The sequence below is a fragment of the Phoca vitulina genome, unplaced genomic scaffold, assembly GCF_004348235.1.
Source record: "Phoca vitulina isolate PV1807 unplaced genomic scaffold, GSC_HSeal_1.0 scaffold31, whole genome shotgun sequence".
NCBI lineage: Eukaryota > Metazoa > Chordata > Mammalia > Carnivora > Phocidae > Phoca > Phoca vitulina.
Genome location: NW_022589734.1, coordinates 3,778,776 through 3,805,131, shown reverse-complemented (window position 1 = coordinate 3,805,131; position 26,356 = coordinate 3,778,776). Strand labels below are relative to the sequence as shown.

The window sequence follows — 26,356 nt, the reverse complement described above, 5'->3', positions numbered from 1 at the left end:
TCAGTGAAACGGCCAGAAAGGCGGCGCGGTCCCTCCCGCGGCCCGCGGATCGGCTGGCTCCCGGGTGGCGGTCAAAGTGCAGTGGAGTGCCGGGCGCTCACCTGCTCTTCTCCCTCCAGCGCCCTCCTCCGCGCCCCCGGCTGCCGAGCGCCGCTCCGCGATCCCGGGGTGGGCGGTGCGCTGGCTCGCTTCCCCGGGCTCGCCCCGCCCTCCGGCCGCGCGGGTATTTGAGGCCCGGAGCTGTTCCCTTCCATGCAGACCGCTGACCCTCTGAGGTACGTGTCTGGTGTGGGACCCGCCCCGCACGCGGGGGTCTGTCCTCCGCCCCCAGGCCAGGAGAGCGCGGGAGGCAGGGTGGAGCGGCCGCGGCGAGTGGGGGGGCTGGGCATAGTCGCGCGGGGGCCGGGGGCTGGCGCGCACCGGGGTGGGGCCGCGCACACGCGCGGGGAGGGGCGTGGCCGCACGGGGCAGGGGTCGCGCGTGGGGAGGGCGGGGCCGTGACCCTGGCAGTCCTGGCTGGGCGGGGGTGGGGTGTGAGCGTTTGGGTTCGGGTTCTCTTGAGACGCCCGGCGGTCTGGCGGACAGTGACGCCATCTGGTGAGCTGTGCATGGCCGCCTGGACCGGGACCCGCAGCCCCGCGCCAGCAGTGGAGGAAGCGGGAGCGGGCATGGGGACAGCGCCGAGCGTGCGGAACTGCTGCGCTGGGTCCCAAGGCCACAGGTGACCTCGCGCGGTCCCTCGCCACAGGTGACTTCGCCTGTCTGTCGGCTGCAGGGGACCCGGCCCGCCCCGCGGCCTAGGCCCGCGGGGCGCCGGGCGTTGGGAATCCGGTGAGGGTGGGGGGCGGTGCTGGAGGCCCTAGAGAAGGGCAGGGGTCGGTGCGAACGGCGGCCTGATTCTGGCTTCCCTGCGCCTTGGCTTCCTGCGCACCGGCGTGGCCTGTGCTCGCTCGGGTGCTTCGCAAATTCCGCAGCACTTCCCATGTCACTCAGGCCTGCAGAGACACTTGTGAGCATCATTCCAGATCTTGTTACTTCTGTGTTTTTTTCATTAAATTCCCCGCAGGGCAAATATTGCAAGATGTGGTGTCTAAGGGGCTAAGAGGACATGGTAGAAATTTTAATCATACTTGGGGCTAGTACGCTAGATGAAATTGGCACATAAGTTACTTTCTTTCCCCCTTTCTCCGCATAAAGCTCAGTTTTAGAAATGAGAAGTATGGGAAATGGACAGTCACATGCTGCCAGGAATACATACCTAGATGCCAGGGGGGAACTGGGTCAGTAGTGGCACTTTTACTCCTCGGGTCAGTACAGCTGTACCTGAGGACAGGAATATGACCGCCCGGAGGCTGCCTGCTTCTTCCCTGGTGTGGTTTAGGACTGACGTGGTGAGGTGCGAGGGCAAAAGTAACCTTTGGATTCAGGTCCTTCAGCATTGTATTGCTGAGTTAAGAAATGTGCACTGTGGTTAACATGAATGAAGCTGTTATCAGTATTGTAGGGGTGTGACCCAGTAGTTCATGACTACTTTTGAGTGATTGTAGCCTTTCCTTTATGCCATCACAGAGAAAGGGTACAATTTTAGTCATACTTGGCCACATCAACTAACTATTTAAAATTATATGAGGCCATTTCCAATCCAAGGCATCTTATTATAATTCAGCATATACTATATAGTTAGCTCCACCTGGAACAGTAGAGTGAAATTAGAATGAATGGAATCACCATTCTTTTCTGTTTATACTAAGAGCACCCTACATCGCACTTGGTGTTTGTTGTAAGATCTGGAGGAAGACCACACATCTTACATTTCCAAGGTTGCTGACCTGAGATCAGGCCTAGACATCAGAAGAAAGGAAATAGTGTATAATTCTATCCATTTGTTGAATACCCACTGGATGCCAGACATTATTTAATCCTCACAGTAAACCTGTAAATAGAAGGAATCATGTCCTGTTTACATACTGGAGAAATGCTGTTCAGAAAAGTAAAACACACACAGTATACCAGATAACATATGTAGGGACAAAGCAGAAGCCCAGGTCTACATTAAGCCAATCTTTAAATGGTTAGATTTTGTAGGAAATTAAGGCATCCTTAATCCAAGAAGACAAGAAGCACAAACAGTGACACTTTAAAAAATTAATACTCGATCGGTTGAATCAAATGAATTGTGAACATTAATTGCTCAAAGTTACTGATGGTACTACAGGGAAAAATAATGGTGCGAGGATAGATTTGTTAGACTTGTTTTATACACACACAGTCATATATGAAATTGTTCGTTAATAAAACCTTAATATCCAGTTTTTATGTTCCTGGATCCCACATTCTCAAGGTTGGAGGCTCCAGTACCTGGAAGGGCAGGGCTGAAGTGCAGGGCTGCAAAACGGGGTTTTTTTAGAACATGTGTTGACAGATCTATTAGACCCCACCTGCTGTCCCTGACCCTGGCAACCAGGCAGCCACCCTCCCTGCCCTACCAGCCACCCACAGGAGATCAGATTTCACCCATAGAGGATTTGATGCTCAAACTCAGGGACTGCCAGGCACTGGGTTGAAACGAGGGATTACAGATCCAATAGAAATTCCCTAGCCCTACCCAGCTTGCTTCCAGAACACACCAGCAGCCAGACCAGGGGGTTCCTCCATTTGCTGGACAATCACAACAAAAGCAGCTGATCCCTTGAGCGCACTGCATCAGAGCCCCCAGCTGACTTCCTCCCCCTATAAACAATTGCCAACATTGTTTTGTGTGTTTTCCTCTTAAATGTGACAGATACCCAAGGATCGCCAGGCATTTGTGAGAAGCCTATGTATGAAATAGACCTAAATAAAATAAAGCAAACACCAACCACAATAACAAACAAGACTCCAGAGAAAGAGAGATGGTGTAGGGAGCAGAAGATAACTCAATAAAACTGTAATGATGTTTTCCAAGGAACTGGAATAGAGGGCTGTAAAGAAGGAACAGCAGAGAACAAGGAGAAGTCCTTGGAAATTAAAAATAAAATGGCTGAAATTAGAAAATTATCAGTAGAAAAATTAGAAGATAATGTCATGGACCTCTTCCAAGAAATGGAACAAAAATGTCATTGTGATGGAAAATGCAAGAGAGGGAAGATCAGAGCAGAGCTTTCTACCTCTGCAGGAAGCTGACTTGCCCATCCCACAGTGTCATACAAATACCTTCTTCTGTGTGTGCTGTGACATGAAGGCACTTAGGTAATATCTGATGAGACCAGTCCAAGATTTCTAGGACCTGACTACTCGGGGATACAGAAAAAGAGAACAGAGTCAGTCTGGAGGGAACTAACAAGTGCCTTAAAATTTTCCCCAGAGAGGAAGGAAAATTTGAATTGCTAGATTGGAAGGTCCGACCAAGTGCACAGCAAAATAAATAAACTGGGCCCATCTTAAGGACACATTGTGACATTTTAGAATATCAGGGTTAAGGATAAGATTTTATGAGCTTTTTAAGAATGGAGACATGGGGAAGGAGGGATGGAACTGGGGTCAGAATGTCATCAGACTTCCCAACAGCAGAGCTGAAGGAAAGCAATGTAGCAATGTGTCAGAAATTTGGAGGTAAAATGCTGTGCAGCTCATTCCAGACCCTGCCAAACTGTCAATTAAATGGAACGATAAAGACTTTTGGACATGCAAGAAGCCAAAATGTATGTATTCTATTTTGGAAAACTATTGGACAATTTGCTTCATCAAAATAAGGGAGTAAACCATGAAGTAGGAAGACATTGGGGTCCGACACAAAGGATACTGTTGGCAAAGAGATCTCTCAGAGAAGATAGCAGTGTGGCATGTGGGAGAGCGGTGTGTCCAAAACGTGGCTGATAAACAGTGGTATCAATACATGAGTATAATGAAAGAGCAGGGTGGTACAGTGGCAGCCCGGATGAATGCCTCTAAGTGTGATTATGCTTTAGAAAAGCCAAGTGTATAAAAACTTTATGTGGCAGTCTCATTTACATCATGGCACATTTGGGACCTGAAAGGAAACATCTCTCCAGCTTTGTTGCTGATGTGGCCCAAACAACAGCCCCAAAACTCACATACTCCTTGAAGATTCAGATTTTGTACTTTACAACGTTTCTCCATCAAAAGAAACCAGGAGAGGGGCTGATACCTCAGGTCTTTGGACTGGAAAAAAAAATCAAAATGGGTTGGTAAGAACTAGGGTTGTTGCCCCAGAGCAATGATGTTTGAGACCAACATGTCATGATAAAGGAGCCAATTTAAAGAGACCTCCCACTAGTCCAGTTAGGGCAGTTTGAGCACCAAGAAGAAAACTGAGATCAGCTAATGCATTGTTTGTAAAAATCCCTGAGGCCATTAATAACTTCAAATGAGGCAGACAAAATGAGCTTTAAAAAGGCTCACAGAGGGGCGCCTGGGTGGCTCAGTTGTTAAGCGTCTGCCTTTGGCTCAGGTCATGATCCCAGAGTGCTGGGATCGAGCCCCACATCAGGATCAAGCCCCACATCAGGCTCCCTGCTCAGTGGGAAGCCTGCTTCTCCCTCTCCCACTCCCCCTGCTTGTGTTCCCTCTCTCACTGTGTCTCTCTCTGTCAAATAAATAAATAAAATCTTGAAAAAAAAAAAAAGGCTCACAGAAATTTCAGTATTGTTTCAGGAAATGCTGTGTGATGATTGTTAATGTAAAAAGTTCTGTTATCCCAGGTTCCTAGGCTAACAAGCACAGTAGTTACACAAGCCAAACTAAGGCCTAAAATTTAAGCTTATAGCCAAGTTATACAACCCAGATAGAGGAAAACTCAAATAATACCTCATTTTAAGGAAAGACACTGGGTTACAAGGAATTGAAAGTTGGTGTTTGCCTTAGGCCTTGTAAAACCCCAGAAAAGGGGGAAATGAAGCTCAAAATTCCCCCACATACTGGAATGTGCTTGTCTACCAAAGAGTGAGTGCCGAGCTCCCAAGGAGCTGCTGGGACCTCACAGTGACCAAGAACCAGGCTCCTTGTGTGGGGAGAGGCTGGTCCCTTAAGATTGATTGAGCCCCAGAGAACCATTAAAATGAGCATTACTGTCACCTTAGGAAATGTATAAGATATAACAAAGATAAAATACGTTAAATCCGTGGTGTTAATACCTTTGTGCTAGACTTAAGCACAGGTGTAGAAATGATTTTTGTAACCACTGTAATGCTTTGTGTGTTCTTAAACCTGTTCGAAAGTCTTAGGTGATCCTAGCTTACTGGACTTACAAGTCTTGATTTATAAGGTTTATAGAAGTCTAAATGATTACTAAGGTTTGGTTTAAAAAAAATTTTTTTTTTTTAAAGATTTTATTTATTTATTTGAGAGAGAGAGAGCACATGAGAGGGGGAGGGTCAGAGGGAGAAGCAGACTCCCTGCTGAGCAGGGAGCCCGATGCGGGACTCGATCCCGGGACTCCAGGATCATGACCTGAGCCGAAGGCAGTCGCCCAACCAACTGAGCCACCCAGGCGCCCTAAAAAAATTTTTTTTAAAGATTTTATTTATTTACTTAGAGAGAGAGTGAAAGAGGGAGAGAGAGAGATTGCGCACGAACCAGGGGAGGGGCAGAGAAGCAGACTCGGTGGGGACCCCAATGTGGGGCTCGATCCGATCCCAGGACTCTGGGATCATGACCTGAGCCTAAGGCAGACACTGAACTGACTGAGCCACCCAGGCGCCCCTATGAACCCTATTTTAAACTGATAATAACTTCAATAGAATTCATATACTTTACACTTTTACTTCTTCTCCCTCTCACATTATAGATAATTGCTGTTTCAACTAACATATTTTTTATGTTGAGTAACTAATAACAGATTATTATATTTATGGATTTTTTTGCTACATTAATCTTTGTTTTGTTTTGTTTTTAACTTTTAAACTAGGGTTGTAAGTGAGTTATGTACCACTGTGACCATGTGGCAGAAGCTAACTATGACTACGTATTTACCATTACCAGTGAGATTTATTCTACCTGTTTGTGTTTTTATGTTAGTGTTCTTTTACTCCCACTGGAAGAGTTTTAGCATTTCTTGTAAGGCAGGTCTGGTGGTAATGAGATCCCTCAGCTTTTGTTTGTGTGGGAAGGTCTTTATCCCTTCTTTGTTTCTGAGGGATAGCTTCACCAGGCATAGAATTCTTAGTTGACAGTTTTTGGTTTTGGGTTTTGGGTTTTGTTTTTTTTTTTTTTCAGTATTTTTAATGTCATCCCATTCTCTCCTGGCCTGAAAAGTTTTTGTTGAGAAATCTGTTTATAGTCTTACTGGGGTTCCCGCAAGTATATAACTTCTCTCTTTTCTCTTGCTGCTCTTAAAATTCTTTCTTTGTCTTTTGACAATTTAATTATGATGTGTCTTGGTGTAGCCCTATTCATGTTCAACCTGTTTGGGGTCCTTTGGGCCTCGTGGATGCAGACATCCATTTCTCTCCTCAGGTTTTGGAAGTTTCCAGCCATTGTTGCTTTAAATAAACTCTCTGTCCATTTCTCTTTCACTTCTCCCTCTGGAATTCTCATAGTGCAAATATTGTTTCTTTTCATTGTGTCTTATAATTCCCATGGACTTTATTCGCTGTTTTTCATTTGTTTTTCATTTTGTTTCTCTAACTGAATAATTTGCAATGTCCTCCAGATCACTGATTCTTTTGTCTGCATGATCAAGTCTACTTTTGAAACTTTTGAATTCTTTGGTTCCGTTATTGTACTTTCAACTCTAGGATTTCAGTTTTTTGGGATTTTTTTGATGGTTGTTATTTCCTTGTCAGACTTCTCATTTCAATCCGCATTGTTTTCCTAATTTTGTTTAGTTGTATGTCTGTATTTTCTTTTAGTTCACCTTAGCTACCTTAAGAGGATTATTCTGAATTCGTTTTCTGACAGTTCATAAATCTCCATTTCTTTTAGGTCTGTTATTGGAGCTTTATTAGTTTCCTTTGGTGGTCTCCTACTTGTCTGATTTTTCAGGATCCTTGATTCCTTACGTTGGTATCTACGCATTTGACTAATGGGGTTCCTCTTCTAGACTTTACAGATTTGTGTTGGCAGAGAGAGTTCTTCACCCATCCACACAGCTGGGTTTCTGGATACATCTGCCTCTAATGTTTTTGGGCAGGTGGGGCCTGTTATTATGGTCAATTTTGAGGTTAGGCAACTGTTCGAGCTCTGAAGGTGGAGATGGTGGGTTGGGCCACTGGCTGAGAATGGTTGGGTAGGACTACTGTGAGGTTATCGGATGGGCTCAGCAGTTGTTTGGATTTTCTGGTCTGGCTTACTAGAGGGTCAGGAGTGGGTACTATATTCAGTAGCAGTTGGGGCTCTGAATTAGCTTTCCTGCCCTGGCAGGGCAGCAGGCCAGAACTCAGGGCCTATACAACTCATTGTTTGTGGGGGCTGAATCAGGCCAGAGTGTGCACTGAGTTCCCTACTCAGGTGAGGCCACAGGTTTCACTCTGTAGATGGGGGAAGCCACAGGCTGTGCACTCTGTTCAAGAGCCCTTGTATTTAGGGATGCTGAATGGGCTATAGAGCTTCTCATGTGCTCTGGTTAGGTTCCCTGATTGGACGGGCTGAAGGCTGTATTCAGCAATGAGTGGGTCTATGAATTAGATTCCCTGTTCCAGTGCAGTGGGAGAAGCAGCTCTAGAGATGGTAGAACTCTTTGTTGTCTTAACTCAAACTGATCCACACCCCGAGTTCCCTGCTGAACAGGACCACTGGCTTTTCTCTGTAAATTCTCAGCTCTGTCTGTCCTTCTCTTGGCTCAACACCACCGGGCTGCTCAGCTCCCAGGGGTTGTCTCCAGGCCTTCTGTTCAGATGGGGCCGGAAGACCCTCTCCACAGCAGGTCGGGCTGTGGTTTAGCTACCTTAACCAGGTGGGAAAGGGAAGGCTGCTCCAAGCTACTCTCAGTTTCCCAAACAGGCTGTCTAGTTGGGAGAGTCCTGGGGCTACCCTCAGCCCTCTGTGAATTAATCCCTCTGCCTCCATACCTGGTACTGGTTTTGCTGTGGGGGCAGTCAGCTCTCCCTGCCCGCCTCTCAGCTCGAGCACTACTGGGCAACACAGCTTCCAGAGTTGTCATCAGGCCTTCTGGGCAGATGGGGCTGGAAAGCACTCTCCACAGTGGGTGGGGCTATGACTCAGCATGTTGCCTGGACACAGGCAAACCGGGCTCTAGGGCTGGCAATCTCCTGGTTTGAGGATCTGAATCAGGCAGATTTCCACCCCAGCGTGTTCCCTGGTCAGAGCGCACCCCTGACTTAGTCCTACAGATGAGCAAAGCCTCTGCGTGGGACTACTGGCTGGACACTGCAGGTATGAACTTGGTCTGCCAAGATTCATGTGCTGGTTGTTGCAAGCCCCTCCCCTCTTCTCCATCACAGATGCCCAGTGGTTGAGCCCTGCAGATTCCCCTGCAATCTCTGTAGTACGAGAGCAGAGTAGGGGCTCCTGCAAAACAACCCAAATGCTGAGGGAGGCCCGTTGTCTCCCCTGGGTTCTCTTTTCCCACTGGAGAAACTGGAGACTTGGGGGAGACCCCTCCGCATGGTGCTGCACTGTCCTGGGGGGCAGGGGGCAGTATGGTCAATGGGTAGCTTCTCCTCTTACTTGTCTAATGCAGCCTGTCTTTAGCTTCACCCCATGTTCTAGGATTCTCTCACTGGTGTCTTGTTAGTTCTTCTTGTGAGGGGGAGTGAAGACAGGAACGACCTATGTTGCCATGTTGGTCCATGCATGGTATTTGCATCAGTAACTCTGAGTTTTACCTTTAATTAAATCCCTAGATGTGGAATTTTTGGTTCAGGCAATAAGAATGTTTTCATGACATTTTTGTCTTCCTTCCTTTATTTTTTATATAATTCTAAATTACACTCCGGAAATAGTGATATACCAATTTATAGCATCGTTTACACAGAATAGGAAGGAATACCTATCTTAGTCATTGTTGGAAATTAATGGTTTTTGAACTTTCAAAAATTGTGATTTGAAAATGTATCTTTAATTTGCTCTCCACCTCTCTTTTTTTTTCTTTTTTTTTGGAAGTCAGTATGCCGTAGTGATTAAGAGAATGAACTCCAGAGCCACCCAGACCTGGTTTCCCGCCTTCACCCTGCTACTCGTATAGCCTTTTGACCACAGGGGCAAGATCAGAGAGCTATGTGGCGCAATTTCTTTGCTTGTCAAATGCTGATATTCTCAACCAGCTTTAGAGAGTTGTAAGAGTCTTTTAGGAAAAGTGCTAACGTAGGTCCCAGTGTGTAGTACATACTCAAAAAGGGATATTTATTAGTCTTTCTGAAGTTAAAGCTTTTTAATCTAGTTGTTAGTTATAGTTCCTGTTTGGGGAACAAAGGAACTGTTTCTAATATTTTATCATCAATGATCATCACATTAAGGAAGTATAGGAAGTTTCATTTCCTGTTTGTTTCAAGGACGTTTCTTATGAGTGGGCAATTTAGTTATTTCATGATTGACATATTTTCTGCTGTAAGACTATCCTGCATATCTGGGATAAACCTATGAGGCATCATTGATTTCATGTTTCTTTTTTATTTAGCTATTCTTATAGGATGTGGGTGGAATTTTACCTTTGGTGGCTATCAATCATTTGTAGCTGAGAACTGGAAGCTGTTAGACTTCACTGTGGGCTTTGAAGAGTGAGCCACACTTAGTTGACAATTAGTAGGCATTGACGATGGAAGGGAACACAGATTATCTGGCACATCCTCTTCCTCATACAGGGAGCAGAAATCAAGAACATATTTAGAGTCCATGAGCTGGGATTGTAAACCTCATCTCCCTCCTGACTCGTGCCTTTTCCTCTGAATGTCCTGGCTTGTTCTTCCCAGGGTCAGTATTTAAAACAAGAAGACTGGAGCTGTTTTATGTTGAGGAACTACTGGTCTTTCAACTTTCTTTTTTTAAAAAATATACTTTTAAATCTTTCAGCGTTCTCGATTTGCTGAGGGGCTGTGTAGCCTGTCAGTGGGGGCTGAGCCATCTTGGGGGCAAAGTCAGAGGTGCCCCTGTCCCCAGGCAAAAGGAAGATTAGTGTGGCGGGGGACCCCCAGACACCTGAGTCCTAACATTTGATTGTATCAGGAATGCTTGGGACTGTGCTTCTTGTCCTGTGGTACCTCCTCTTACCTAGTTCTTCATTCTTAAACCTGTTTTAACAGTTGTTTCGTTTAAAATTGGTAAGCAGGGAGCATTTGCTAATATAAAATCCAAATAAACAGTATAACTTCACATCAATTTCATATAATGGCTACTTTTGTTCATGTTTTTTTTTGTAAAGATTTTATTTTATTTTGAGAGAGAGAGCAAACATGAACAGGGGGCAGGGGCAGAGGGAGAGAGAGAAGCAGACTCCCCGCTGAGCAGGGAGCCCCATGCGGGACTCAATCCCAGGACCCTGGGATCATGACCTGAGCTGAAGGTAGATGTTTAACCAACTGAGCCACCCAGGCATCCCCCATTTATTTTGACAGAGAGAGAGACAGCGAGAGAGGGAACACAAGGAGGGGGAGTGGGAGAGGGAGAAACGGGCTTCCCGCGGAGTAGGGAGCCCAATGCAGGGCTTGATCCCAGGACCCTGGGATCATGACCTGAGCCAAAGGCAGACGCCTAACCAACTGAGCCACCCAGGGGCCCTACTTTTGTTTATGTTGATGTTCCCAAAGCCCTGCAAAATCCTGAAGTTATTTCTGTATCATCATACAATCAGTTGTATTCAGGAGAATTTTAGTAATGTGTATGTTCTATTGTCCTTTCATCAGAAATCGGAAATTTAAGATATGTATGGAAAGTCTGAGCAAACCAGTGCCCCAACTTTTCTCTATAATGAATAAAGAAGAGTTTGAAAACAAAATGTTTAAACAAGGACAGTAAATAAAATTTATCAGGCATATTCGTTATAGTATTAGTTTTATGTGGCTCTTATAACCCAACACAAACTCAGCATATTTACTTTCTCACGCTTCTGGAGGCCAGAAGGCTGGCAGGTTTCATTGAGCGACGCTGGGGTGTTGGCAGGGACTTGCTCCCTCCAGAGGCTTGAGAGGAGCGTCTGTCCCGCGCCCTTTCCAGCTTCTAGACTTGCAGCTCTCCCATCCCTTGCTTGTCTCCTATTCCTCCAGTTTTCAAGCCACAGGGTAGTGCTTTCCTTCTGTCCCCACATTGCTTTCCTCATTGGTCGCATCCCCCTCTGCCCACCCCTCATTAGGATACACGTGATGACATTTAGGGTCCACTTGAATAATCCACGATGATCTCCCCATATGGAGATCCTTCCTTTAATAACATCTACAAGGTCTCCTTTGCTATATAAGGGAACACTCGCATGTTCCAAGGGTTGGGATGGGGGCATCTTTGCTGCCCGTATTAAGCGGACCACAGTTATAAACGGAAAGGCATGCTTGGTGAAGAATGGGTTAACTCCTCATTCTCTTCACTGGGTCTTTCAATTAGATTTGTCCTTCCCTGTCCCTTCTACTCCACAAAATATCTAGTCTCTTATCTTCCTTTCCTTGTTCTGTCGGTTCCCACCCACAGCTCAGATGAGTCATTTCCCCAATCTCTGACTGGGGAAATGGGAGTCTGGTAAATATTTGTAAAGATATCAGAGCAGGCAGGTGCTGCTTCCCCCAGAGTCTGCTCCTCCCCAGCCTACTGCTGCGTCTGCAGCTATCTGACGGAGGGGCCCTCGGCTGCGTCTTGCCTTCTCGCCTGCTCCTCTGTCCTTCCTGAAGTAGGGACATCCAGAGCTGCAGTGCAAAGACCGGGTGTTGGCCCTGAGTTCAGCCTTAGCTATTCAGTTCCTTAGCTTGGATTTATCACTTCACCTCTGTGACCTTCAGATCCCCCGTCGTAAAATGGGGAGTCGATAATAGGTCTTTCTAAAGATCATACTCACCCCATCCCAGACTGCCCACAAGTATTCCTGTTCTGGACCCTGCCTAGGCCACCGGGGTCATGGCCACATGCCCTCCATGCCCGACATGTGCAGTCTGACCCCTGGCCCCTGAGGCCTGTGTGCAGGGGTCGCCATGGGCACGCACCTGCTGCCACAGGCCCTCGTCCAGAACAAGGGGCAAGAAGGCCTGGGCCTGGGGCAGCAGGGGGTCTGGGGAACATGGCCATAGATTTGGGCCTCGACACAAGCAGAGGTTTCATAGAAGGAGAATTGAAGGTCAAAAGTCCTTGTTTTTAAGGCTTTCATACATCTTTCCATGTGGTTCGATTTGTCTTTTATCTTTAGGCTTCAGGTTATCTTAAAATGGAGTCCTCCCACATTATAAAAACATTCAACCATCTTTTTTTGTGTAACCTTGTAGTTGGATTGATTATTTTGAATGATTTTTAAATGATTAAATGATACATACAAACCCACACAACACACCAAACAATAAGAACTGGAAGCAAAAGCCTATAATAACTCCTTTCCCAATCCGACCCCCAGGCAGTAACTTGGGTAAGCTGTCAGGTGTGTAACCTTTCACACTTCCTCTGTGCTCCCAGGTAAGTGGGTACGTAGCAGTCCCCACTGCCTTTTCCCCCCACACAACAGGATTATATTATTAATATCATTGTTCAGTTTTCTTTTTCACTTAATATTAGAAGCACAGAAAATAATTTTGAGGGCCCCAAAAGGAAATAGAGTTTTGTGTATGTACCTATTTGCCCACTGAACCAAAGTGGTCACTATTAATAAGAGTGAAATATAGTCAATGTGTAAGCCTATATTTATGTGATACCAATCTTATTGTTTTATTTATTTATTTATTTATTTATTTATTTAATTTGGAATGTGATACTGATTTTAAAACCATTCTTTCAGGCTCACCATCATGGATACTCTTTCGGAGGCAAATGGCACCTTTGCCTTAAGTCTTCTGAAAAAGCTGGGTGAAGACAACTCGAAAAATGTGTTTTTCTCACCTATGAGCATCTCTTCTGCCCTGTCCATGGTCTTCATGGGTGCAAAGGGAAACACAGCAGCCCAGATGTCCCAGGTACGTACCCGAAGCCATTTCTGGGCAACAGTAAATGCTGTTCATTTGTCAGTTGAGCTGGTCTTCACTTTCACCTCCAGGATTTGCTCCTGACACATCCCTCTGCTGGTGTTGCGGGATGGGGACAGAGTTGCCGGGTGACACGTTAGCCCTGAGCGAGCGAGCACCCTGGAGTGGTGCCTGGGATCTGTGAGGGAGGAAGTGGTGTGCGCCATTTAGAAGGATGAGAGAAGTCACCAGCCCCGACTATGCTTTATACATGAGTTTGAGTTTGTGAGTAGGGATTCAGTCACAGGGCCCATGCTGAGTTCTGTGATACTCTTTGGATGTTGTCACTTGCTTTTCAGTTGTTAGAAATTATTATTTTAATTTTGTCACTGAAGTGTAAAACCTTCTTAGAATGGCACTGGTCAGCCCCTGATGTTTTGAGTGGCGTTTCAGTTGTTTGCTGTTGACTAACCAGTACCCTAAAACTTCGCAGTGTAAGATGCCAGTTTACTGGGACCTGACTCTGGCTGTGTCGGGGGATGCTTCTGCTCCACTTGGCCCCAGCCGGGTCACTAGTGTGGGGTCTCGGGCCTCCTCCACATGGCCTCCTCCGCGTGTCTCGTTGGCAGGGTAGCCTGGGCTTCCTTATGGGATGGCACCTAGCTTCCAAGAGGACCAGCTTAGATGCACAAAGGCTTATCAAGCCCTTTCTGTTTCAGGAGTGGCCTGTGTTTGCGGAGATGGGAGGCCTGGTTGGCAGCCTTATTTGCAAACAGACTACAAGTAGTGAGCCCACAGAGCGTGGCTTGCAGAGGGGCACCGCTCTGCCCCTACCCGCCCCCCCCAGGAAGTGCCTTTTGTCTTCCATTGGACCAGTCTTCTCTTATGCCCGATCTGTACAGTTCTTAGGCTGAGTTTAGTGTTGTATCCATTTCCCGAAGCCCGGGCACACTGACGTTATGTGTTTGTATTCTGTTTTGGATTTCAGACACTTTCTTTAAGTAAAAGCGGTGGAGGAGGCGATGTCCACCAGGGGTTCCAGTCACTTCTCACGGAGGTCAACAGGACCGATGCTGCGTACTTGCTTAGAACCGCCAACAGGCTCTTTGGAGACAAGTCTTATGAATTTCTCTCAGTAAGTCATACTCGCTGTTTTTGACCAAGGAAGTAAAGATGCCAAGGGGGTGGGGAGGAGGGGTCATGAGGTAATAGCAGAAAGCCTGGAGGTTATGAATTCATTCTGGTGGGCAGGAATTTGGCTTTCCATTCACTAACTTCATGCATTCCCTTGAACCCTGCTTCAGTTTTATCTGTAAAATGAGGCTTATCACAGATACCATCCAGATTTTTGTGAAGCTTAAATGAGATAATTATAAAAGAATTAACATGGAGCAAACACAATTCAAGGTGAATTGGCCAAGGGGCGCCTGGCTGGCTCATCAGAAGAGCATGTGACTCTTGATCTCGGGGTTGTGAGTTCGAGCCCCATGTTGGGTGCAGAGATTACTTAAAAATAAAATCTTTAAAAAAAAAAGTAAATTGGCTGAAACAAAGAAGTGATCAAAATGAATATTTCTAATCATTGTTTTCCACATATTGATAATTTTTTGTGCATTGTGACTCGGTCAGCTTTTTATACTTGTAAATATTTTTATCATTTTTTTCCAGTGCAGAATTTTTACAAAGTTATCTGTCTAATTATACTGGTTCTCTTTATTTATAGTGCTTTCAGGCTTTTTTTTTTTTTTTCAAAAACTACTCAAGTAATATGTGAACACATTCTTGTTATACAATGAGTATGTTCTTGTTAGATAAAAATGCAGGTAAGGAAGACAAAGCAAGAGCCCTCACAACCCCTTCCACACCTCATCACTCCCCTCCCAATATAAGAGCTTTTATAGATTTGAGGTGTATGTCCCACACATGGAGAAATCTGTTTGGTGGGGGTTTTCTCTACCTAACGTCATTATACCATAATATTATTTCATAACTTGTTTCTTTTCACCCAACGCTGTGTCTGAAAGTCTTTGCATCTTGGGCATCTACCTCTGTTTCACTGGTATCTGCTATTCTTCAGTATGGATGTACTGAAACATACATAGTACACATCATTTAGACAGTGAACATTATTACTATATGTGATCCTGTGCCTCGGGGCGTGTGTTACTCCAAAATGGATTCGTAGAAGGGAGGAAGAGAGTGAAGCTTTGAAGTTACAGCAAATATTGCCAGATTGTCCAAAGTGCTGTGGTCATTTACATTCTCTCCAGAGTATTAGCAGAGTGCTCATTTCCACTCACCATCATCAACACCTCATGTGGTTAACCTCTTAAATTTTGATGATTAATGAGATTGAACAACTTTCCTTATGTTTATTGAATAAGTATCTTTTCTGAGAATTTTCTTTGCACGCTTTTTATTAGGCTATATATTTCTTACTGTTTTTTGAGTTCTCTCTATATTCAGGCTATCAGTCTTATTCTGTGATACGATTTTTTTTCATTATGTTTTAAACTTGTTTCCAGACTCAAATTGTTTTAAGATAATTGGAGTAAAGTAAATGTAGTCAAGCATGAGGTCAAATATTGGCAAGATTTGTTCACCACAGTGTGATTTTTTTGCAACCTGTCTTATTTTCTCAGTCTTAGGCAATTGTCATCTTTTTATAAGCCCTCAGACGAATGCCATATCCTCATTCACAGGGAAAGACAAGGAAGCTTAGAGAAACAAAGTGATTTTTTAAGGTCACATAGCTAATAAGTTGCAGGACCAGCGTTGGTAGCTACTGTGCCACGTTACCTCTGTCATGCTGTCTTGAAGGAGAAACGTGAAATCCTGTAATAGAAAACCAGGCCTGAAAAGGGGGATGAAATATTTAGCCATAAGCTGTTCAGAAGAAAGACTGGGAAAACATTCTTTTTTTTTTTTTTAATTTTTTAAATATATTTATTGGGGGGGCAGAGAGAGAGAGAGAGAGAATCACAAGCAGACTCCACGCTGAGCGCAGAGCCCGACATGGGGCTCGATCTCACGACCCCAAAATCATGACCCGAGCAGAAATCAAGAGTCGGATGCTCAACCGACTGAGCCACCCAGTCGCCCCGGGAAACCATTCTGTAGTACACTGGCCACAAGTGAGTTATTTCAGTCCATTTACTTTCTATCAGGTTTCCTGCTTTTATAGGGCATGATGTACGTGTTCATGAATGTCATCATCATTTAAAAGATTATATTAACAAGATATAGTTTAAACTTTTTTTGAGAGTTGCTCACCCTCCAAAACGGAGCCCTCCAACGCGGTAGCCACGAGAGACATGTAGCTATTTGCATTTCGGTGCGACTAATTACAATTACAGTTCACTGTTCAGCTCCTCAGTGGCACGGGCCACATTTCACGTGTTCCGAGCTGCACGAGGCACAGCTTGGGACCGCACAGACTTTGAACATTGCTAACCTCATCACAGAAAGTTGTAGTGGAAGAGGAGTGGCGCGGGGTCGCGCACTTGCCCTGTTGTACGGAGCAGCAGGCCCTGGTTTCCAGTCCGTTGTTCTGGAACGTGGAGGCGGTTGTGGCTCTTGCTGTGGGTGGGACTCACATCGCAAACGCAGTGGCTGGCCCCAAACCACACTCTCCTAGCCTCAGTCTCCGTGTCTCTGTACTTGCCTCACTGGTGTGCAGCTCGTCCCTCACAGAATCCAGCAATTCATGGTGTTTATTTGATATTCAGACCCCTATTTTACCTGGTTTATAAGCTAAGATTAAATGTAGTTGAAAAATGGATTTTCAGTTAATTCCTCGTGCTTACTTGTATGTTGCCCGTGTAAATCATTAACATGGTCGACATTCTGATTGGGCGCGACGAAGAAGTAAGCTGTAAGCGTGGGTTCCTCCTGCAGCCATGTGATTACCTTGCTCTGTCTCTCCTAGTCTTTCAAAGACTCCTGCCGTAAGTTCTACCAAGCAGAGATGGAAGAGCTCGACTTTAATAACGCTACGGAAGAGTCCAGGGCACACATCAACACCTGGGTGGCCGAAAAGACAGATGGTGAAAAGACACTGTTACTTTTTCTTAATAGTCTTTTAATCGATCTTACTATCCGTTCCTTCTCAAGACCATCAAAATGCAAACGGGAATGACAGTTTTCTTTGAATAACTGTAAACTTTTAAAATCTGCCTCTGAAATATGATCAGTGTCTGCTGCTTTTCTCTAGCCCTTCCCTGTTCTCATCAGTGCATCTGTGATGTCTGAATATTCAGTACACGTCTTCTAGAACAATCCATATGGTTGTCATTGTTGTTAATATAGTCCTTCTTTTCACAAATACTGTAAAGAAAAAGATCCAGGCTTCATGCTGAACAGACTGCCACGCATTACTAGCACACTTGCTCAAGCCCTGCTCCTCCGCGGCCCTTCACTGCGACTCTCCTGGACGCGCACACCGCCGCTCACCTTTCCGACAGTCCCTTACGTGCCTGTCTTTGGTCATAGGTGCCAAGTGTTCCTTTCTGTCTCACTTGTGCATTCATCCCGCACGTACTACTTTGTCCATTTTATGTTTTGTTCAAGCGATGGTATTTTTCTTACCAGGGCTTTTTAAGTTTTTGTTGTTGCTGTTGTTTTAAGAACCAGAATCCCCTTACATGGTTATATTTGGGGGACAGTAAACTCCTTTTATCTGTGTATTTCACAAGGAGATTGACCAATTTAAATATTGTCCCTGATGCATGCATCAGGAAACTTTTTTTTTTTTAATTTAAATTCCAGGTAGTTAATGTACAGTGTAAGATTAGTTTCAGGTGTACAATATAGTGATTCAGCACTTCTGTACATTCCTCAGCTCTCATCAAGTTAAATGCCCTCTTAATCCCCCTCACCTGTTTCAACCCCTCCCCCACCCAGGTCCCCTCTGGTACCGGTCGGTTTGTTCTCTAGCCTTAAGTGTCTCTTTCTTGGTTTGTCTCTCCCTCTCTTTTTTTTTCCCCCTTGCTTGTTTGTTTTGTTTCTTAAATTCCACACGTGAGTGAGATCACGTGGTATTTGTCTTTCTCTAACCATCTTGCAATTCCTTTAGTTCACTGATTCTTTATTTCTTCTTTTCAGGTAAAATTACAGAGTTGCTATCTCCAGGTTCAGTTGATCCAATGATGAATCTGATTCTCGTGAATGCCATCTATTTCAAAGGAAACTGGGATAATCAGTTTAACAAAACGCAGACCATGGAAAGACCATTTAAAGTCAGCAAGGTGAATATTTTGGAATAACAAAGGAGACTCTTGGAACAAGTCCCTGTGTTCACACTGGTTTTTAAAACATGCAAGAAAGCTCACCTCACAAGCTAACTTGTGCCCTGTGCGGCCTCAGGCAGTCGGCAGCCGGGCTCCCCAGCGTGCCTTGCCCTTCTCCTTTGCTGTGTCATCAAAGGTAGCTACATACTCATAGGCTACTGTTGCCAGGTGTTCGGTCTACAATCATAAATCCCATGTCACTTGTCAGGCTTAAGGTCTTTCTCGGCTTTCTAGAACTTTTGAGATAAAGTTTGAACTCCAAATATGGTGTATGAGGCTCTTTGTAGACCCAGACCCTACCCATGTATCCCCATTTCTCTATCTTCATTCCCATCAGTACCTGTATACCCCTTCCTTTCCAGCAGCGTCTGGAAGCCTTCCTGACCGTCTTCCCCGGTGGGGATTTCTGTATCCCTCCTCTCAGCAGCCGCAGTGACCCCGGCTGGTCCTCAGGGCAGCGTTGCGGTGGTTGAATGCCCAAGGCCATCTGAGGGCAGATGGCTCTCAGCAGTGCCTGGCATATAGTTGGTGCTCAGTGAATACTGAACAAATGACTGATCTGCAGTCTTCTTTTGATAATAAGGAGAACAAACTCTAATTTTTGTTTAAAAAACAAGCAAACAAAAGGACATATAGATAAGGATAGACAGTAAGTTGAGCTATCTCCAGCTTTGAAGATGTTATTTGCTGGTGGCCTTATATCTTTTCTGTCACTGAATCTAGTACATTCTTTCTTTTTTACTAATCTCTAATTGTAGAGATTTTTGCACATACATCTAAGTAGACAGAATAGATCAGTTACAGCCTATTCTTGATCACTGACCATGAGTTAGATGATCTAAGCAGACATGAGCCTGAACTTTCAATTTCTCAAGAAATATATTTTCCTTTGAGCTTTATTCTGAAATGAACTGCCCTATTTTCACCCAGGGAAATGATTTCTCTCCTTGGTATTCATCTTTAACAAGATGTATATTGGGACTTGATTTATGGGAAGTTCATCTCCCCTAGCAGAGGCCTGCAGGTGGGCCAAGAGTGTATGGGGACCAGCTGGGGACCAGCTCCCTGTCTTGTTGCTCAGCCATGCTTAGCAGGCAGCCTTTGTTCCCTGGGGGGCCATGCTTAGCAGGCAGCCTTCATCCTATCAGGGTCAAGGCATGCGCCATCCAGGCGGGAGGGAGGGAGAGGATGAAGGGTGAGAGCAAAAGCGCTCTCCTTCAGGGTTCTGACATCTTAGTCAGAAAAAGAAGCCTCTCTTCTGTGTCTCATGGGCCCGATTATGTTGTATGGCCTCTGCTGGCTGCAGGGAGGTGAGGACTTCCAGCTTGCTTCCTAATCTCTCCAGTAGAGAAAGGCAAAAGGAGCGCACTAGGTTTTGAGTGCACCAGCCTATTGGGTTGGAGGATTGTGCCTGAAAGTAAACAGATTTTGAGTTCCTATAGATTTTTTAAATTCCTTTATTTCTAAGTAAAATGAAACTTATCTCTGTAATTGTACACTTGATGAATCATTCAGTTACTGAGACTGGACCCTTTTATATTATAAGCCTGAGGGCTTTGGGCCCTGGAGGGGTAGAAGGAGAAATTGCCTCAGGCAGGGGTCAGCGAGCTGCAGCCTGAGGCCAAAGCCAGCCCACCACTTTTTTTTTTAATAAAGTTTTTTTTTTAATTAATTTATTTTTGATGTAGTGTTCTATGATTCATTGTTTGCGTATAACACCCAGTGCTCCATGCAGAACGTGCCCTCCTTAATACCCATTACCAGGCTAACCCGTCCCCCCACCCCCCTCCTCTCTAGAACCCTCAGTTTGTTTCTCAGAGTCCATCATCTCTCATGGTTCATCTCCCCTCCGATTTCCCCCCCTTCTTCTTCCCTTCCTACTATCTTTTTTTTTTTTTTAACATATAATGTTTTAATGCAACACAGCCATGCTTATTTCTGTATTTCATGCTACAACTATAGAGTTGAGTAGTTAGGACAGAAACTGTGTGGTCCATAACGCTGAAAATGTATACTGTCTGGCCTGTTAGAGGAAAAGGGTGCTGATGACTCCTGGCCCAGGAGGTGAATGGGGTGCTGAGGAACGAGGGGGCAGGCATGGCTGAGGCCAGTTTGGGCGTGCCTCGGCAAGGCACAGGTGAAAAGCTGAAACAGAAGTTTCTTCCGTGTGACGCAGAGTAACGTGCTTCCCCAGAGAACCGGGGACTGCAGCGTGGGGCTTGCATGCCAGTCAGGAGCCGAGGAGGGCTGCTGGCTAGGATGTGGTCACCGTCCCTGGGTCTTTCTTACCGCCTAGCTGGGGACGCATTGGTGACAAATGCATTCTTCTAGTAGGATGTGTTCATTTTGCCTGGTCCTTTCAGTCTTCCGGTCCTTTAGTTGTCGATCCATTTATGCAGCAGATGCTGGTTGAGGGCCAGGCGTGGTGCCCGGTACCATCACAGTGTGTGCAAAACCAGTGACGCATCCCTCTCACGAAGCTGCCGTTTTCCTGAGGGCGAGACCGTGAGCGTACCTGGGAAAACGGGAGTGTATGAGACAGTGGTAGTGATCCAGAGACAGACACAGAGGAAGGATCCAGCCTGTGGCTGGGAGTACGGTTTCAGGTTACAGCCCTCACTGAGCAAAGACCAGAACAACGCAAGGGCACGTGCCGTCCAGGTTCTGGGGTCGGGCGGGCTGAGTTTGCCCTCAGAAGCATCCAGGGGCCCCTGTGACTGCAACAGACAGGCAAAGGGAGATGGAAGCAGAGAGCATGGGGGACAAGCTCTTGTCACATCACAGGTGGCTTTAAGGACTTCTGCTTTTTTCCTCCCTTGGAATAGAGGGGGAGCCACAGAAAGGTGTTCAAGACTAATTTGATCTCATTTATGTTAATACTTTAAACAGCAGAGCCGATATGACTTGCTACTGAGTCCACTGTGGGGTGAAAGACAGGAGTCAGGGATACTCCAGAGTGTTTGACAATGGGGTGAATGGCATTGCCGTCACCTGAGCTGGGGAACATGGTAGATGGAGCGGACCTGAAAGGGACTGTGAGGAGACCAGTGTGACATGCGACATTGTAGGTTCCTTTACTGTCCAAATGCAGGGGCCAAGTAAGCAGTAGGATATGTGGGAGTGTAACCTATCTGGAGGACAGGGGAGAAGTCCCAGCTAGAAGTATACGTTTGGGAATTCTGTTTAAAGTCACAAGATTGAGATCACTGAGAGACCAGCAGTGTAAGGACTGAGCCCTGAGTACCCCAGTGTTTAGAGATTGAGGCAACAGAGATGGGCCGGCAGAAGAGGGGGCCGGTGCCGTATTCCAGAAGCCAGCCAAGGAAGTGCTTGTAGAACCCACGCTGGCCAGGTCTGTCGATTTGTCCAGTGTGTCCAGTGGGTCTGGTTTCAACTTAACGTTTATCTGTTTCCTTGATAGAATGAGGAGAAGCCTGTGCAGATGATGTTTAAAAAATCTACCTTTCAAATGACCTATATAGGAGAAATATTCACCAAAATTCTGGTGCTTCCCTATGTGGGCAAAGAGCTGAACATGATCATCATGCTTCCAGATGAAAACACGGATTTGAGGACGGTAAGGAGCGCTGAGGGGCAAGGGCGCCTGCCGGCAGGGCCCACGGGCCTGCTCGGAAGCTCGCATGACGTCCCGTTGCCGTTCTGCCCCCTCGCCCTGCACCGCCCAGAGCACTCACAGCCCCGCACGTGGTTCTGTTGGGCAGCACTGTTCTAGATCTGAAAATCTTCAACTCTCTTCTTCTAGGTGGAGAAAGAACTCACTTATGAGAAATTCACAGAGTGGACGAGGCCAGACATGCTGGATGAAGAAGAGGCGGAAGTGTACCTCCCTAGATTTAAACTGGAGGAGAATTACGACATGGAGAATGTCCTTTGCACTCTGGGCATGACCGATGCCTTCGAGCAGGCCAAGGCAGACTTTTCTGGAATGTCGTCCAGGAAAGACCTGTATCTGTCCAAGGTGGTGCACAAGGCCTTCGTGGAGGTCAACGAGGAAGGCACGGAGGCCGCGGCCGCCACTGCGGCCATCATGATGTTGCGGTGTGCGAGAATCATGCCCCGGTTCTGTGCCGACCACCCCTTCCTTTTCTTCATCCAGCACAGCAAGACCAACAGCATCCTGTTCTGTGGCCGCTTCTCCTCCCCATAAGGTCATGGTCGGCCCCGTACGGAGTCCTCCTCCTCTCTCCTACTGACCCACTTCTCCTGACTCTTCACAGTGTGCCTACAGTGCAAAGTGACCCTGAGTGACAATCCAAAAATAAAAGGCCCAGTTTGAAACCCCATGTTCTGGACTCCCGTATGTGTGTGTGTTCACGTGTCAAATGTTTCCGGAGATCAGAAACTGCCATTCAGGCAGCTCTGTGGTCACGTTGGCAGGGCCAGCACCGGCCACTTAGCCAAGGCCACTGCTCTGGGAGGTGTCGTCCCATCCAGCCTCACACCTGCTGGGCACTCGGGTCCTCACTTTGGGCAGAATGTGGCTCTCCTGCAGGCACAGGAGGACACATGGGGCCTGTCTCTTCTCTGCTCCGTGGCCCCGTTAGTGAGAGGACAGGGTGACAGCCTGTGGAGCGCCACGGGGAGCAGGGCTCTGAGACCCCCCTCGGCGAGTTCTATCCCAAACATGTTGCAAGCACTCTGGAAGCCAGCACAGAAGCTGGGAGAGCGGTTAACTCAGACCACTGAGAAACCAGCCCCATTGCCCACCCGTGTGGCTCCTTCTATCGCAGTCCACAATCACAGGATCTGTGGTCACACGCGCGTTCAAATGGACAACATACAGTTTCTCTGAACACTTTAAATGGCAACCAGGGGCCAGAGATGATTAGACAGGTTCTGTTCACAGTGGTGGAGTCTAAGACAACTCCCTGAGCTGTAAGTACCGGATGATTTTTTGTTCTACTGCAAGTATTAGAGAAGAGGTGGCCAAGGTTTCTGTGCTAGAAACGTGATCACCGTGCTCAGTGACACTCGAGCCTACTGATGTGTGAGGTTCAGTGAGGAGACCTGTGCTGTGTTTTGGGGACAGCCACAAGGACTTCCTCCGTGACCTATGTTGATGTGATCAGAGCTTAACTGATGGGATTCATTATTTCCCTTTAGTTGCTGGTCCACTTTCCCCATTGTGCCCAAGCCAGCAGCTTGGCCTTGGGGAGAGGCTGGGACTGAAGAAACGATGAGTGGCTTGAGAAGAGGAAAGAGGACTAGAGGGGGTTGCTGTTTGGGTGGCTGGCGTCCCCCTCCCTGCCCCCAGCACTGTGCACATTGGCTGCCTGTAGTCTCTAAGCAACCAGGTTTCAAGGTGTCTGGCTGCCCTTTCTCTGGAGGAGAACTGTCAGGCCGGATCCGTAGTAAGTCATACAAATGAACACCAGTGCTCCCATCTGCTGGAGACCTATCCCACAGTAAGAACTTACCCATGTCAAAAGTCACAGTGCATGTAGAATAAACACGCTTGCTGCTCTAAGAGCTCTCCCAGAATTCTTTCACTTAGCTGTCAAGTTGCCTTTGAAGGGTCACTCAATATATAATTTTAGTAAAAGGCACAGTCACCTGAATAATGCTTCTGTGTCTCATGAGACTGTACCAAAAGACATTTCTATTCTGTCGTGCAGTGCTTCTTGTAAGGATCTACAACATAAAATCCCCGCAGGATTTAATTCTAGGAAAGAGTTGGTCTCACCCACTCACAAATGTTTACTGAGCACCTGCTTTGCACTACAGTGTTTTAAACAGACAATTTTATTTGCATTTGATCTTAGCCAAAAGGCTGAGAAGCGATTCAGATGATTTTATTTGATCCTCAGCAATGAATAAACCAGGAAGGATCTGAGCCCCAAAGGGTTAAGTAGCATGAACAAGTTTTTGCAGCCTGCAAAGGCAAGAACCCAGCTCTGGGGTCAGTACGTACGGATGGAGGCGGAACCTCCGCCTTTTGTGCGGCTGAGTGGAAACCAGGGCTCCCATCAGGACAGCCATCAGCAAAGCAGCGCGGAGAGCCGGAGATGTCCCAGCCTCTAACAGGAAGTCTCATTTCGCTGCTTCTGTTTTCTCATCTGCAAAAGCGGGGCTGGGACATTTCCAGGCCTGAACACACACGAAACTGGACCTCGAACCAGGGCCATGGGTGTGGAGCTAGGGCTGGTGCCGCAGCAGGCTCTAGGAACCCGCGGGGGTGGCAGCCCCTCCAGGAGTGCCAGAGGGACGTGCTGGGGAGCCCATGCCCCCCACCCCTCGATTCTGCTGCGGTTCTCAGAGGAGGGGCCTCGGGGCTGCGGCCTCACTGAGGGTGCAGGCCTTGGACGCCTGGAGAAAGGCCCTGGGCGCAGGGGAGTGGCGGCGGGGGGCGCCCTGCGCGGGCCTGCACCCTCTGCACGCCGACCGCCGGGAGCCCGAGGACGGACCGCAGAGCCTGGGTAGAAGGGGATGGAGCGAGGGGCTCGCGCACCAGCTGATCCTGATCTTGCACGCCGCTGGTGGGCAGCACGGACGGGGCCCCAGGACTAGCGCTCAGCGATCCTGGCGGGTGCAGGGCGAAGCAGGGCCCAGCGGATGGGAATCCCAGCAGGCGGGCCGCAGGAGGTGGGATTTGGACGAACCTATGGAGGCCTGTTGAGTTCCCTTCCTTGCTCTGGTTTCATTGCGTTCCTAAACACCTGTCCAGAGGGGACAGGACTCTGAATCCCGCCGCCCGGATCGTCTTGAGCAGTGATCCAACTTCCACTGGCTCCAGGTGAGTAGAAGAGCTGCAAGAAATTTATGCTCTAACGTGTTTAAAATAGGTTCCAGGATTGTAGGTGGGTTTTGCTTATTATTATTTGGAGATATATATAGTAATTTAATTTTTTTCTACAATGAACATGTATTCTTATATAATCGGGAAAATATTATTTAATACTATGTACAGGAAAGAAAGGCTTTGTTATGTTTAACTATTGTGGAATTCTGTTTGTATGGTATGTGGGGTCTGTTCTTTCCTTTTTAAAAAAAATATAGCTATCATGCTGTGCATTACACCCCAAGATTAAATATTTTTTGAGTTTCTTTTTTTTAAGATTTTAAAAAATGTATTAGAGAGGGAGAGAGGGAGGGAGTGAGAGTGGGGAAGGGCAGAGAAAGAATCCTGAAGCAGACTCCCCACTGATCACAGAGCTGACTAGGGTCTCCATCCCAGGTCGGGGAGATCATGACCTGAGTAAACCAAGAATCTGGGTTTCAACTGACTGAGCCATCCAGGCACCCCAAGATTTATTTCTTATACCTGGAAGTTTGACCATCTTTACCCATTTCACTCACCCCTGCTCCAGCCCCCACCTCTGGAAATCACCAATCTGTTTTTTGTATCTATGAATTTGGGGTTTCCCCCCCTTGTTTTAGATTCTCTACATAAGTGAGATCATAGAGTATTTGTCTTTCTCTGACTTACTTCATTAGCATAATGTCACAAATGGCAGGATTTCCTTCTTTTTTATGGCTGAATAATGCCATAAAACACTCTTTGTGTGTGTGGTTGTGTGTGTGTGTGTGTGTCTCACATTTGCTTTATCCATTCAGCCATCAGTGGGCACTTAGGTTGTTTCCATGTCTTGGCTATTGTAAATAATACTACAATGAACATGGGGATGCAGATATCTTTTTGAGAGACTGATTTCATTTACTTTGGATATGTATCCAGAAGTGGAATTACTGGATGATATGGTTTCACCAATTTACAATCCCACTAACAGTGTGCAAGGATTCCCTTTTCTCTACATCCTTGCCAACACTTGGGATTTCTCATCTTTTTGATAAAAGCCATTCTAACAGTTATGAGTTGTTATCTCATTGTGGTTTTGATTTGCATTTCCCTGATGATTAGTGATGCTGAGCATCTTTTCACGTACCTGTTGGCCATCTGTAAGTCTTCTTTGGAAATATGTCTATTCAGTTCCTCTGCCCATTTTTTAATTGGATTGTTTGTTTGCTATTGAGTTGTATGAGTTCATATATATATATATATATATATATATATATATATATATATATATG

General features: G+C 46.4%; 1 protein-coding gene across 4 annotated transcripts; it reads left to right on the top strand.

Moving 5' to 3' along the window:
- Window positions 1-22,644, top strand: SERPINB6 (serpin family B member 6). 4 transcript variants are annotated; one of them, XM_032424934.1, is made up of 7 exons: window positions 1-275; window positions 12,857-13,031; window positions 14,008-14,154; window positions 16,948-17,065; window positions 18,123-18,265; window positions 21,729-21,884; window positions 22,071-22,644. In XM_032424934.1, exons 1-7 carry the CDS (start codon window positions 253-255, stop codon window positions 22,473-22,475), a joined length of 1,167 nt encoding a protein of 388 aa, XP_032280825.1. In that variant the 5' UTR covers window positions 1-252; the 3' UTR covers window positions 22,476-22,644. The 4 variants fall into 4 exon arrangements, with proteins under 4 accessions (XP_032280825.1, XP_032280824.1, XP_032280826.1 ...); XM_032424933.1 differs by lacking the exon at window positions 1-275 and adding an exon at window positions 530-721; XM_032424935.1 differs by lacking the exon at window positions 1-275 and adding an exon at window positions 662-748.
- The last annotated feature ends 3,712 nt before the right edge of the window (window positions 22,645-26,356 follow it).

What these genes read in the sequence shown, in the direction of transcription:
- SERPINB6 (XM_032424933.1), top strand. Translation starts at nt 609, where the DNA reads ATGGCCGCCTGGACCGGGACCCGCAGCCCCGCGCCAGCAGTGGAGGAA. An exon ending in GCTGGGTCCCAAGGCCACAG is followed by an intron (nt 722 to 12,856) that starts GTGACCTCGCGC and finishes CCATTCTTTCAG; the next exon opens with GCTCACCATCATGGATACTC. An exon ending in GGTGGCCGAAAAGACAGATG is followed by an intron (nt 17,066 to 18,122) that starts GTGAAAAGACAC and finishes TCTTCTTTTCAG; the next exon opens with GTAAAATTACAGAGTTGCTA.